Source organism: Chiloscyllium plagiosum, chromosome 9 (genome assembly GCF_004010195.1).
Source record: "Chiloscyllium plagiosum isolate BGI_BamShark_2017 chromosome 9, ASM401019v2, whole genome shotgun sequence".
In the NCBI taxonomy this organism is placed as follows: Eukaryota; Metazoa; Chordata; class Chondrichthyes; order Orectolobiformes; family Hemiscylliidae; genus Chiloscyllium; species Chiloscyllium plagiosum.
Genome location: NC_057718.1, coordinates 19,452,307 through 19,467,680, shown reverse-complemented (window position 1 = coordinate 19,467,680; position 15,374 = coordinate 19,452,307). Strand labels below are relative to the sequence as shown.

The window sequence follows — 15,374 nt, the reverse complement described above, 5'->3', positions numbered from 1 at the left end:
TATTAGTGGATGTGCAGGTAAAACTTTGATGGATGTGGAAGGCTCCTTTAGGGCCTTGGATGGAGGTAGACTACTATTATAAATCTTTCATTTTACTGCACCCCTCAACTTCATCCTGTTATCACTCCACTACTACATTTGGTTTCTAGTCATGCAACGTCATTGCTTGAGTCAGATGTACACACACCAGGTTATATTCCAACAGGTTTAATTGGAAGCACACTAGTTTTCGGAGCATCGCTCCTTCATCAAGTGGTAGTGGACAGCTCAATCCTAACATACAGAATTTATAGTAAAAATTTACAGTGTGGTGTAACTGAAATTATACATTGAAAAATTGATTGTCTGTTAAGCCTTTCATCTGTTAGAATACCATGACAGTTTCACTTCTTTCATGTGTAAATCACAAAGCCTTTTTTAAAAAAGTTGCACTCTCAGGTTAGCTGTTAACAATGGTGATAGCTAGACAATATGTTGAAGGTGTTAGCCCCCTGTGTTCTCTGTCTATGCCATGATGTTTAGATTGATTCTAATCTAAAAAGTGAGATAACGGAGTTTTACATGAATTCATGCAGTTTTTGAGCAAAGTACAATGTAACCCTGCAAGTACAAACTCACCCCAAAAGTATATATGCGCATGTGGGTCTTTGTCTGTGTGTGTGTCTGTCTGGATTGGGGGTTGTGAGTGTGAGAAACCATATGTGTGTGTGTGTGTAGTGAGTGCAGAGTGTCTTAAGTCTGTGAGGGGGTGCATGTGTGAGTGTGGGAATGTGTGTCTCTGTAAGGGTGTGTGTGGGTGTCTGTGTGCGCGTCGTGTGTGTGTGTGTGTGTAGTGCAATGGTGGTCACCTGTAATGTGACATGAACCCAAGGTTCTAGTTGAGGCCCTCCCTATGGGTACCGAACTTAGCTATCAGCCTCTGCTCGGCCACTTTTCGCTGCTGCCTGTCCCGAAGTCCACCTTGGAGGATGGTCACCCGATGGTCCGAGGTCGAATGTCCCAGACATAAATCTTCCAAATCCATGATTACTACCATCTAGAAGGGCAAAGGTAGCTGATACACAGGAACACCACAACCTGCAAGTCTCCCTCTAAGCCAGTTGCTGGCCTAATTTAGAAAGATGTTGCTGTTCCTTCACTGTCTCTGGGTTAATTTGCTGGAACCCACTCCCAGACAGTACTGTGGGTACCCCTAAATCCCAAAAACTGCAGCAGTTCAAGAAGGCAGCTGACCCCCACATTCTCAAAGGCGATTAAGGATGCACAAGAGACACCAATCCAGCCAGCAACCCCCATGAACAAATCAAAAATATAGTTCCGGTCTCTTGCACCTCCCTGATTTACCCCTTGCCTTCACTGGTGTCTGTCCCTTTAGTCTAGGCACCAAATATTGAAAATCTTAACCATTACTTTTTCTCTTTTACGTTGCTTCTTAAAACTTTAAAATGTTGACCATGCTTTTGGCCCCTGGTCATATTGCCTTATCTGTGTCAAATCTGGTCTGGCATAGTTCCTGGGGAACTCCTTGTCACACTTCAAAGATGCTATAGAAAAGCAATTTGTTGCAGTGATTTTTTTCTTGGTCCGTAACTATTTACAAGTGGGGTCCTGAAGGTCATACCACTGAAAGAAGACATTGTTGTTTGGTGTTAGATTGTTGCATTCCACTAATGTTGGGTTTATTTTTCCAGTGGTCTGCCACTTGCCTTGCATGAACGGAGGACAGTGCACTTCCAGGAACAAATGCCAGTGCTCTCCTCATTTTACCGGCAAGCTCTGCCATATCCCGGTGCAGCCTTCCAATGGCCAGCAGCATCACCAGCAGCCTGGCAAAGCTCCGACCTCGCCGGTAGTTCATTCGACACACACACTGCCTCTGTCTCACGGTGGGAAGCCCGGCCTACAGAGTAAGGCTCAATTTGTCTTTCAAACTCTCTCTCAAGTTATATACGTTTATTTTTCTCCTTCGGTCTGCCAGCAACTCAGCAATGTTACAGCAAAAGTAGAGAACTCTTTTAGACAATTCTTTTCTGTTTAATAATGGCCAAAACCTTGCTGATCATGATCTGGCAGAATCTGTGGAGGACAGAAACTGAGGTAACATTTTGAGTCCAGTATGGCTGTTTTTCAGAACTCTTTTGGGAATGACTCAGTGGGCTGAGTTGCATGTTTTCTCTTCAGTACATTATAATTCAGAGATTTTATATTCCAGTTACTGATTTTTAAGTAAATTACATAAAATAGAAGTCGCTTTTCCTTGGACATTCTTGCTTGGTAATGTCTAAACCTTTAGCTCTTTGCATTTTATGTCGTTTAAAGAGCTTGTCAATAATAAGTTCAAACAAATTAAATCAGTCGGCTGACAAGGACAGTGAAGAGTCATACCAGACTCAAAACATTACCTCTGCTTCTCTGTCCATGGATGCTGCCAGACCTGCTGAGTTTTTCCAGCCTACTCTATGTTTGTTTTAGATTTTCAGCATCTGCAGTATTTTGCTTTCATTCAGAAAGGTGCAAATTGCCTGCATCATGGCACCCTAGTGTTGCTTCAGTGAAGTACGGACTCAACCAACTCTTTATTTTAACCTCTGCAACAGCAACTTGTATTCACAAGTAATAAAATATCCCGAGGGTCTTCACAGGAGTTTTACAGAACAGGATTTGACACAGAGTCACGAAGAGAGACTTCAGAAATGATTGGTCAAAGAGATAGGATTGAAGAAATGCTTTACAGGAGGAAAGGTTTAGAGAAGGAAACAGCCACTGTTGGGGCAACATGGGAATTGGAGATGTTCAGGAGACAAGAACTGGAGGAAAGCTGAGATTGCGAAATAGGATTATGGATCTCAGAAGGTATTGCTGGTATTTGATGGTCAGCTACTGAATGCACCCACACATTTTTTACTTTGAGAACAGAGAGTTCTTTACATGCAAAGTCTGCCTGCATCTGAAAAGAGAGGAGACTAGAAGAGTGTTTCAGATTGAAATCCTCTTGCGTGTGGAGCTCAGTGAGAACCTGTTGCAAGTGAGAGGTTCAGGTAGGGTGGGTGGTGATCATTGGTAGGTGGACATCAGTTGGCTATTACTCTAGACAGGAGCAGAACACTGAAAAGTCCATCCAGGTGAATGATGGTTCAGGATATCCAGGCGTAAGGAATGTGTAGGAATCCAGCTGGGAATCTGGGATAAATTTCTTTCACCAGTAAGTGGTTAGAATGTGGAACCTGCCACCTCATGAGTAGTTAGGGCAAGTAGCATAAATGTATTTCAAGACAAGCTAGATAAACCGAGAGAGAGAGAGAGGACGAGATGGATATATTGATAAGAATAGATGTGAGAGAAGGCTTGTGTGGGACATAAATACCACCGCAAACCAGCTGGGCCTAATGACCTCTTTCTGTGTGGTAAGGACTGTGTAATTCTGTTAAAGATCTGCCAGGCAATTAATATCTCTTTTCAGAGGCTGGAAAATCTGCTGCACGTTCCCAGCAATTTTGGTTTTGTTTCAGTTTTGCAAATGTTTCTTAACTAAGCTCTGTATTTGCTGATTAATGCTTCCAGAAGGCAGACATAATCAGAGCATGCCCCAGTGTGTGTTGCACAATGTTGTGACATATCTCATGAGACTCTCCAGCATTTCAAATAATAACAATACTTAATGCATTAACTTGCCAGCAAATTCTAATTAATTAAGGAACAAACAGTGCTGCTAATAAAAACCAGAAGAAAAACGTCAGTGGAATAAATCTTGCAAATTCTTTTACTCATTGTGTTTTGTTTCTCATTAATTATTTTAATTTTGTAAGTTTGGTCACCATATTTGCATTTCAAATTTCTCTGCTCATGTTGTGATGTTGGCAATCACACTGACAGTAGCTGTTAATCATTTTCCTGAAGGTAAAATCGAGACAGTGGTGGGTGCCTTGAGATAGTGATCTACAAATCAAAAAACAGTATTGCTTTTCTGATGGCAAAGTGTAGATGAGCAAGGAGCAGGGGAGTATAAATTATATAGATTCCCAGAAGGTTACAGATCTGATTGTTGGCCTGTGCTGCATTAACTAACATCAGTGATGCAACATTCCTGTGAATATTATAGGATGGATTGCGCATATAGAGTCATCACCCTAATGTGCGCATTCTTATGCAAAACAGTCTTTGACAGAGACATAGGAGTTTTCCCTTGGTTTCAAGGTGGAGTTGAGGTCTTGGATCCGGTCTCAGAATAAGGATTATCCCATCAGGACTGAGATGAGGATGAGTTTCGCCATTCTGAGGAGGCGTGGATCTTTGGAATTGTTTTCCCCACAGGGTTGTGTAAGTTCAGTAGGTTCAAGACTGAGACCAATAGATTTTTCATTACGAATGACAGAATGGATATGGGGATAGTGCAGGAAAGTGGCATTGAGGTAGAAGATCAGGCATGATTTAAAGAAATGATTTTTATTCATTTATGGGACATAGGTGTCAGTGGGTGGGCCAGCATTTGTTTCTTATGCATAGCTGCCCTTGAGAAGGTAGTGGTGAGCTGTCTTCTTGAATGGCTGCAATCCATCTAGGATAGGTATACATACAATACCCTTTACAAGGGAGTTTTAGGATTTTGACCCAGTGATACTGAAGGAACAGCCGATACATTTCCAATCAAGATGGTGAGTATTTTGGAGGGGATCTTGCAGGCAGTGGTGTTCCCATATATCTGTTGCCCTTGTCCTTCTAGGTGGAAGTGGCCAAGATTTTGGAAGATGCTTTCTATGGAGCCTTAATGAATTTCTTTGGTATATCTTGTAGATAGTACATACTGTTGCAACTGAGCATCAGTGGTTGAGGGGGTGAATGGTTGTGGATGTGATGTTCATCAAGTGGTCTGCTTTGTCCTGTATGGTGTCAAGCTTCTTGAGTGTTGTTGGAGCTGCACCCATCCACACATGTGGGGAGTATTCCATCACACTCCTAATTTGTGCCTTGGAGGTGATGGATAGGTTTAGGGAGTCAGGAGGTGAGATACTCATTGCAGGCTTCTAGTCTCTGACCTATTCTGACCTATTTGGTGAGTCCAGTCCAGTTTCAGGTCAAGGTTAATTTACAGATTGGTGATAGTTGAGAGGTGGGGGGTAATCTCAGATGGTGAAGCCATCCTAACTCTGGAATCATGGAATCTTGAGGGACAGAACGGCCTACTCTTGCTGTTAGGTTCTTAATATAATATTTACCTTGAAAGTAACTTTTATAGTGGTAATGATGTTATTTGAAAAAAATGTTTTCCACAATGCTTGCTCACCAGCCTCATGTTTTGTTTTTCCTCTCATAAATATATAGTGAAGTTCCCTCCAAACATAGTGAACATCCATGTTAAACACCCACCGGAGGCAAATGTGCAGATCCACCAGGTCTCCAGAGTGGACAGTTCCTCCCTGGGACAGAAGGTCAATGGTGTCAAGTCGAGCCAACAACAGATCACTTATCATGCTCTGAGTCCTTCAGTACCTCACGTACCGAATTCTGTCTACACACACCAGCAGCAAGTTCGCACCCATCATTTTCCCCGAACACAAACCAAGTTAGGACGTTGCTTCCAGGAAACTACAGGCTCACAGGTGAGGCACTGTAGGCTTATTGCTTACTTCTTTGTAAGCTTTGTGTCAAACATGCCATTGCAGAATGGAATTACTCCATGGTAAATCTCCTGGAGAGATGCTACAAAAATCTAACCCTTACTGCTCTGTACCGGATAGCTAAACATCTTAATATAAATAAAGGCTTCTGTAGTACTGATGACTTTCATTAGATGCTGTTGACAAATTTACCGATTATTGTACTGTATTATATTTGCTTAACTATGCTACAGATGTCTGGAGGCAGAAAATAGTTACTGATGCAGACTTTCATACAGGGTTATTTTCTTAATTCTTACTCTAGGCTCATTAATAATGGAAGCTAACTATGCTCCAGATTTCTGAATTCTGGATTAGTGGTGCTGGAAGAGCACAGCAGTTCAGGCAGCATCCAAGGAGCAGTGCAATCGACGTTTCGGGCAAAAGCCCTTCATCAGGAATAAAGGCAGTGAGCCTGAAGCATGGAGATAAGCGAGAGGAGGAGGGGGGGGGGGAGAAAGTAGCATAGAGTACAGTAGGTGAGTGGGGGAGGGGATGAAGGTGATAGGTCAGGGAGGAGAGGGTGGAGTGGATAGGTGGAAAAGGAGATAGGCAGGTCGGACAAGTCTGGACAAGTCATGGGGACAGTGCTGAGGAACTAGGGTGAGGTGGGGGAAGGGGAAACGAGGAAACTGTTGAAGTCCACATTGATACCTTGGGGTTGATTTGATGACACATTATTAGAAAATGGGCAGCTGATACATTTATTTCACAAAATAATGGTCGACATTATCCCTCCCTCCTACTATCTGTTTAACTCACAGACCCTTCTGTTAAGAGGTTAAAGCTGTGAATATTTCAAGCCCTAATGTTACACAGAGCATACTCCTGCAAACCTGTTCAACGAACTCCCCATTTGCTGCGATCACTCGTTAATAATTTTTATCAGGTTGATGCACATAAATCATTGATGAGTTTAGTTGCATGTTTTGACCTGATTGTTTAATTGACTCAAATGGTCAGGAGCAAGAAACTTTTTGAAACCGTACTTGCTTTATGTTGTGGTCAAGAACTGGTTTCTTCGTGTGACATTTTTTGCTGAGGAGCATTTTATTTTTTTTCCGAGGTGTAAATGCAGGTGGCTGTGATTCATGTTTTCTGGAATGCAATCTCCAAACCAGCTCACTAATCCGACTCTCACCTGTCTTTTAAAAATGTTATTGAAACCCATCTAATCAGCCAATCTTTCAGTCATTCGAAATCTGTCCTTTCCTGGCTGGTTATTTGTTTTCCTTACACTTGTTTATGAAGCGCCCAGGGAAAACGCAACCTGCATGAGAAAAATTATTATTGCATATTTTCACTTTTAGTGTGAACAGTTAACGTGTGTGGTGAAATGATGTCTTCCTTTTTATTTCTCTCCCCGTTCTGCTGACGGAGGTATGAGAAAGAGAGCGTGTGTGAATTTATGTACCGTGTTACTGCATGCTGTCAGCACCGTCTTTGCACCTCTTAACTTTGAAATCACTCTCCAGATCATGGCTAGACTTTGCAATGTTAATCCTCTCAGTGCAGACTGGTTTCCTCTTGAAGGGAAGTTACAGTAGAGCCTGCACACACACAAGGCGTGTAGAAGTAAAGTCTTGCAGATGCTGGAGATCTGACATAAAAACTGAAAGAGCTGGAGAAACTCAGAAGGACTGGCATCAGTGTAAATTAGCTGATGCTACATTGCTAAGAGTGGACTCTAGCTCCCCAACTACTCCGCCTCACAAACCACCACCACTCTAAATCTGCCTTTTCCTAACCACAACGTGGAGGTTTCTCTCATCCGCACATTTTATTTGTGTGATATTGCCTCATGCTATCATGGATCTTCCAAAACTTTGGGCTGTGATGGACTCCAGAGTCCTACCTCTTGACTTTCACTAGTGTATAGAGTGCGGTATTGCCAATCACAAGGAAGTATGCAAAAATAGCCAATGAAGTTGCCTCCTTCCCTGACTTCCCATTTTTTTATCCCTCTGGGGAAGGCTGTGACATGTTTGTGCTTACTCACGGGACACGGGTGACTGAAAATATCAACGTCCTGAATGGAGAATAATGATCGTCAGCCATGTTGCAGTGCTTGCAACAATTCACATTCACCCAGCAGCAAACTTTACTACAACCAGTTGTCCCAAAGTAATTCACAGTCTGAGTATTGGGCAGGAGGCTGACTGGGCAGACTTAGACAGGTAGGAATAGTTTGAGAAGTGGGATAGAAATACATTAAGAGTTGTTTGCCTTTGGTGCCTGTGGAGATCTAGAACTAACTCCAACGTTTTTGGCTATTTGCAGTGTGGGAAACCTCTTCCTGGCCTTTCAAAGCAAGAAGATTGCTGTGGAACTGTGGGGACTTCTTGGGGTTTCAACAAATGCCAGAAATGCCCTAAGAAGCCATGTAAGTATATTTGTTTGTTTTAAGTGAAAAATAATGTTTTAAGTGGTGTCTTTGCTCACAAACCTGTGTATGATTTTACATATTGATCTATTTTGGTACAAAATTCACTTAATGCGATGAAAACCTTTTGTTAACTGTTTGTTACTACACTTTTTTTTGATAGTTTTCAATGGTAAAAGACTCTCACTGGGTGATACATGGCAATGAATGTTTTATAGTGAGAAGGCAGCAGCATGTTATTGCTCAGTATGGCCACTAGGGGCACACGTTGCTCAAAGTTCTGTGACTTTTTATTGCTATAAATTCCACGGTAACTGAAATTTCTAATGTCTGACATTTCAATGTCGTTTAAACTAATTTTTAAAAAAATTTTTTCCATTAGAGCATAGGCTATTCGGCCCATCGAGTCTGCTCCGCCATTCAATTATGGCTGATAGGTTTTTCAACCCCATTTTCCCGTTTTCTCCCAGTAACCCTTGATCCCCTTGACAATCAAGAACTTATCGATCTCTGTTTTAAATATACTCAATGCTCTGACCTCTACGGTCTTCTGTGGTAGTGAATTCCACTGATTCGTCACTGTCTGGCTAAAGACGTTTCTTTTTATCTCCGTTTTAAAGGGTCTTCCCTTCACTCTAAGGCTGTGTCCTCGGGTTCTCATCTCTCCTGCCAATGGAAACATTTTCCCAACGTCCACTCTGTTTAGGTCATTCAGTATTCTGTAAGTTTCAATCAGATTTTCCCCTCATCCTTCTAAACTCCAAGGAGTATAGTCCTAGAGTCCTCAAACATTCCTCAGCTGTGAAGCATATGTTAATTTCAAATCATACTGCAGTATTTCCTCATTCAAAGCTTTTATATGAAGGTCCCAACCTTTCTCAAAAGGCCTTTCGGCTTTTGCCCTGATTTCCACCAGGATCTGGAGCAGCCACACTTTTGCAAATTGCAAGGATGCAATAATTTGTCCCAAACCTGAGCTTCTCATTTTCACAGAGGAGGGCAATGGTTCATACTTGGCTCCTCAAAGTAGTGGGTCATTGAAATGACCTCCAACCTCCCTTCAAATGGATTTTAGAGTTCCTGAAATCTGGAATGAGGAGGTTAGACCAGAGAAGAACAGATCTGTTCTCATTGCATTTTTTTTGGAAAGCCACCATTTCCCTTTGGAGAACTGAGATCCCTGTTTGGATGGGGTGGTGTCACGGATCCTTTGGGAGTGTCAGATGCATTTTGGAACATTGTGCATAAACGGTGCATAATACCCTGGGTATATTCAACTTGTCAAAATTTAACAACCAGCATCAGCAAGGGTCGACTTGTCAGGAAATGTCTGGCAGTTTCAGAATGTTAGCAGAAGCTGAACTGGACTCTCCAGGTATTTGCAGTGGCTCCAAGAGCAGGTCAGAAGCTGAGAATCTACTGTAACTAACTCCCCTCCTGACTCTCCAAAGTCTGTCCACCATTTACAAGACATAAGCCAGGAGAGTGATGGAATACTCCCCATTTGTCTCGATGAGTGTAGCTCCAAGACCACTTAGGAAGCTTGACATCACCTAGGACAAAGCAGCCCGGTTGATCAGCACTTAAACATTTGCTCCTTCCATTCCTACTGTACAGCAGCAGCAGTGTGTACTGTCTACAAGACTCACTGCAAAAACTTCTCAAGGTTTCTTAGACAGCACTTTCTAAATCCACCAGCATTTCGATCTAGAAGGACATGGGCAGCAGATACATTGGAACACCACTGAGACCAGGATCCTGTCACCAAGTCACCCTTTATTTACATGTGCAGAATCCTTGACATTGACCTAGCTCCTTCAGAGCCAGCTCTGAGTGTACAGAACCCCTGACACTCCTCCTCTTATCTGTCAGCCAGGACTCCCTGATTGGACCAGGTTAATAGCCCCAACTAGGGAACTCATATTCTATGAGGTCCATCCACCTGACCTTGTTATAATCACTGCAATCACCATCTGCACATTTCCCTCCAACCCTCTCACCATCCTGCCTTTGAAATATATTGCCGTTCCTTCACTGGGTCAAAATCCTGGAATTCCCTCTCTAATGGCATGCTGGGTGAACCCACAGCAGGTGGATAGCAGCAGTTCAAGAAGGCAGCTCACCCCCACCATCTCAAGGGGCAACTAGGGACGGGCAATAAATACTGGCTAGCTAGCGATGCCCACATCCTATGATTGTGAATAAGGAAATAAAGACAATGCTTTTTTCATTAGAATGCAGTCCGTAATACATAAATTTTAAACCAATGAGCTAAGTTTTTGTTTTCTCTATTGCATGGGACTTTGGATATTTTGTTAATTCAGCCTGTTGCATGAATATCTTTGTTAAACGTAGAGGTAGACAGGCTGGGGTTGAATTTTATAATCTTTATATCTGACTTGACCCCACCCTCTCTGTTGTGGTGTTTCAAAATTAGGTTTAGAGATACTAGGGTCAGGCAGAATGGGGTATCAGAAAGAGAGAGAGAAAAAGGCAGGGGTAGAGACAGAGAGGAAGAGAGACAGAGGGGGAGAGGGAGTTGGAGACAGTTAGGGAGGCGGGGGGAGGGAGAGTCAGAGAAAGAGACAGAAAGACAACAAGGGAGAGAGAGAGACAGAGACAGAAAGAAAGAGAAACAGTGAGAGAGAAAGAGAGACAGAGAGAGACAGAATGAAAGAAAGAGACAAGGAGGAGGGAAGAGAGAGAAAGACCTCTTCAGCCAATGGTGTATTAGTGACATTAAAGGCTAATACTGCTACCATCCACCTGTTGAGTCAGAAATGACTGCAAGTGCAAGTGTGGAAGGCAGATGGAAACGTAAGGTGGTGTCATCTCACGTTCTGATTTCTGAAGAAAAGTTGAATTTTGAAAGCAAATGCTACCTTTCTTCAGAAAGGGTAGGCAGAGAGAGAGAGAAAGAGAGAGCACAGGAGACAAACTCATGGAGACTGAGTAAACTGACCTTTCACCATCACTTGGTGTGGGAGGGAGAATGGAAATGGGGGAGAATGGAGGGAAGTTTAAAGGGAATTCTGGTTATGGGCAGAGGATGAAGAGGTTTGCAAGACTGATTCCTGGGATGGCAGGACAGACATATGAAGGGAGACTGGATCAGCTAGAACTATATTCATTGGAGTTGAGAAGAATGAAGAGTGATCTCATAGAAACCTATAAAACACCACCACCACCACCACCACTCGACATGACTGGGGACCCCAGAACCAGGGGCCACAATGTACGAGGTGGGGAGCTCAGGTGAGGAAGAGGTGGGGAGCTCAGGTGAGGAAGAGGTGGGGAGCTCAGGTGAGGAAAAGGTTCTTCACACAGCGAGTGGTGAGCCTGTGGAATTCTCTGCCACAGATAGCGGTTGAGGACAAAATGTTGAATGTTTTCAAGAAAGAGAGATATAGTTGTTAGGGCTAAAATGCTCAAAGGGAATGGGGAGAAAGCAGGAACAGGCTATTGAGTTGGATAATCAGCCATGATTGTATTGAATGGCGGAGCAGGCTCAAAGGGCTGAATGGCCTGCTGTTGTTCGTATTTTCTGTTACATTTTGTTTCTTGACGTGAAAATCAATGCAGTAAGGGGCAGGGATCAAAATAGAGGATCAAGCTGATACTCGTGATGAAGAAGAACAGTTAGTAACTGCTCTGAGGGGTTAGGAGAGCTCCTATTGCCGGTTTTAATGTAGAGGTTACACCTGATTGAAGGGATTGGTGGAGGGAAGAGCGATTGGGGGAGATGATGCGAAGGAGCTATGGCAATCTGGAAAATTGTCAGAACTATTGGGGCTCTTTCCCCAACTGTGTCATACAATGCCACTTCTCTCATGCAAAAAGAGAAAAGCCGGAGATGTAAACGGAATATAGCTGAGAGCAAAAAGTCTGGAAGAGTTAAAGATGCTGAGTAATAAAAGCCAGAGGCGGAAGGGAATAGAGAAGCAACGACACATTAGGGACAGGAAGAGGAGCAGTTACATTTCCCACCCCTACACTGTGAGAAATCAATTATAATGGTTGGATAAATTTAAGACCATAGTTATTTACTGCAATCTGTACTCTAATTACTGTTGGTGTACAAGTATATATCTATATAGTTTTTTCAACATTACCTCATTGAACCTAAGTCCGAAATAGCTATGGAGCCCCAGTAGGATAGTAGGAATTGTGTAACCCTCCAACTCTATTTACGTCAGCACGTTGTGCAAACATTTATTACTGAGTGCTGCTGAATTATTACTGAATCCGTATTAATTAGGCTGACAGCCAGCTATGGCTACAGTGGTAGCACTTGGAACTCTGAGTCATAGGCTTCAAGATTCAACACCCAATCCAGGGACTGAACATGAAACCAATGCTGACTCTCCAGTGCAGTTCTGAGGGATCATTGCTCCATGCCAGCTCCCTGTGAGCCATGGTATTATATTGAAGAGTTGGAGGAGGGATTCCCTGTGTCCTGACCAATATTCATCCCTCAATCTGCATCCAAAAACAGAGTTATTGGTCATTTTCTGTATTATGATTCGAAGGAGCTTGTTGTACATAAACGAAATGTTGTGTTTCCTGCATTACAACACTTGAACATACAACATTGGTTGGAAGGCACTTTGAGACGTCCAGTGGCTTAGATTTACAGGTGCTACATGAATGCAAGTCTTTCAGTAAGTAGAAAGAGTTTTCCTTGTGTGCACTCAGTACAAACTACCAAATATGGATCTATCAGGACCCAGGCCTGGAAAAATTGGTTTGAGCTGGCCTTAGTATTGAAAATGATACTCTTTCTTTAAACAGAGACAGTTATAATTTACCAAATGTAAATGATTCAGTAAATGTACTTTAGGGCAATAATTGTGATACCGTTTCTCTTAGAATCATGAGAAAACCGTGAAATGTGACTCGACATTTTCAAAAAAAAGAGCAAACTTGGCATGGCATTTATGAGATCACTCGACCGTACCTCAGAGTCTTTTTTATATACAGCTTGGTGGCCCTGCAGTTTGCCATGATGAAGGAGGGCATTTTAGTCATTGATTGGCCACTGTTCCCTCAAAGCGACATACGCAGGAATCTGTTCTCTGCACACAAAAGGAACACATTCAAGCCTTGCACTGGTTGAGAATAGTCCAGGAGCTTGGGAAGTCGATTGTGTTCTCCTTGGAAATGCCTCAGCCAGTCAGTCTTGATGTGCCAAGTAGTCAGTCCCCTTTGTTTTCCCATGGATGTAAATTGTTGTGATAAGTTGAAATTTTGGCATTCTTGCGTTCATCCTGATGAGTTCAAAACAAAAAGCATTGGCAATGTGTTTCCGCTTCCAGCAACATTCATTATGGTTTATTAGCCTTCACCACGAAAACTGCTTGCAAGTCAGCATGTTGGATACATTAACTTGAAACTCAGATATATTCCTGGACTCTTCGAACAATGAACAGGATTGACTTTGGAATCTACTCATTTTAAATGAATGGGTAAAAGAGAAAGTTGCCAGGCAACGGATCCTACTTTCCTGATTTCCCTCCAGCCAAGGGAATGTTGAGCAGTCTCATGCTGCATTAGCCACGCAGTCGGATGCTGTTGGTAATTTCTTGGAAGTAAACCTTCTCACCCTGCCATCTGGGAATGTATAACCAAGAGCTCGGCTGCTTACATTTCAGAAAGACCTTGCGCTTGTATAGTGCCTTTTACAGAAAATGAGAGAGCACCTTTTACAAGGAATGATCCAAAGTACTTTTCGATGTTCAGCCACTGTTGTTGCCTGGCACAGCAAGATCCCACAGAAGGCGGTGTCAATGAAGAGCAGATGATCTGTGTTCTCTTTTTGATTTTAGTGGTGTCTATTTGAGGAATAAGGATTGACCAGAACGCCTTGCCGTTATACAGCCAACGCAGTGTGATCCCTCTGCTGAGTCTGAGGTGGAAGGCAGCCGCACTTTGAGGGTGTAATGCTTTCTTTGCAGTGGCAAAGGGTCACAACTTCATGACCTTTTGAATGTGAAACCGGGAGATTGCTAACGAGGCGAGGCTAATCCGAAGATGGCCTGAAAGGTGTACGTCAACAGTCCCATCACCTTTGCCCCGTTACGTTAGTGTTTTACAGTGTAAGGTTTGGAAAGCGGCTCAGTCAGGCTGATTATGTTACTGATGGCCCTTGCTCAATGCAGCTTGCTAACCATTTACATTGGGCCTGTGCCCGGGTGCAGTTGAGGAAATCGGTTTTGGATAGTTTTTCATCTCTGCAGCTGCTGTCTCTCTATTGGCAGTCTGATCAAATATTGGAAGCTGGGGACGTGCCAGGATCTGGTAGCAAATTCATAACAAAAGAAACCCGAAGACACAAGCCTTTTTGTGTGAGTGTGCTTCTGTCGTGCATTTGCCTTTGGTGCCTGGGGCAACGTTTGAGATTCAGGAAAGCAGAAGAGAATGAAAGGAGCACAATCTCTACTGAGCTCTTCTGCCAGAGTCCTGGTGTGTTAACAAAACCCAGATCATCTGCTTCCAGCTGAGGAATAGCTGCTGCCTCTCAACAGTGTTTCCTTCCTGCCTGCAAACTCAGTAACCTCACCAGAGATACAAACTCTCCATCACTCATTCTCAGGAGAAGGAGCATTGGTTCAGGAATTTCTGACTGAAACCCATCTTCATTTTAATTCTTTCAAACCAGAAATGAAAATGATTCATGTCTAGTCATCATCCCACACTCTGGGTGCAGTTTTGGTCTGCTAGCCCGAGGAAGGGCATTCTTGTTATTGACTGATTCCAGCGAAGGCTCAACAGACTGATTCCCCTGGGATGGCAGGACTGACATGTGAAGGAAGACTGGATCGACTAGGCTTGTACTCACTGGAATTCAAAGGGATGAGTGGGGAGGGAATCTCATAGAAGCATACAAAATCCTAATGGGAGTGGACAGTCTAGATGTGGGAAGAAAGTTCCTGATAGAACATAGAACATAGAACAATACAGCACAGAGCAGGCCCTTCGGCCCACGATGTTGTGCCGAACATTTGTCCGAGCTTAAGCACCCATCCATGTACCTATCCAATTGCCACTTAAAGTTTGCCAATGATTCTGACTCTGCCACTCCCACAGGCAGCGCATTCCATGCCCCCACCACTCTCTGGATAAAGAACCTACCCCTGACATCTCCCCTATACCTTCCACCCTTCACCTTAAATTTATGTCCCCTTGTAACACTCTGTTGTACCCGGGGAAAAAGTTTCTGACTGTCTACTCTACCTATTCCTCTGATCATCTTATAAAGCTCTATCAAGTCACCCCTCATCCTTCGCCGTTCCAACGAGAAAAGGCCGAGAACTCTCAACCTATCCTCGGACGACTTC

At 43.2% G+C, this 15,374-nt stretch overlaps 1 protein-coding gene across 6 annotated transcripts in view; it reads left to right on the top strand.

The window, feature by feature from the left end:
- The window catches only part of ltbp1 (latent transforming growth factor beta binding protein 1), a 339,046-nt gene that overhangs the window by 121,602 nt on the left and 202,070 nt on the right, over positions 1-15,374 (top strand). For all 6 annotated transcript variants that reach the window (XM_043695510.1, XM_043695509.1, XM_043695512.1 and 3 more), the window contains exons 6-8: positions 1,692-1,907; positions 5,320-5,597; positions 7,935-8,037. In XM_043695510.1, coding sequence (XP_043551445.1) covers positions 1,692-1,907; positions 5,320-5,597; positions 7,935-8,037 — 597 coding nt within the window. The remainder of the gene's footprint in view (positions 1-1,691; positions 1,908-5,319; positions 5,598-7,934; positions 8,038-15,374) is intronic.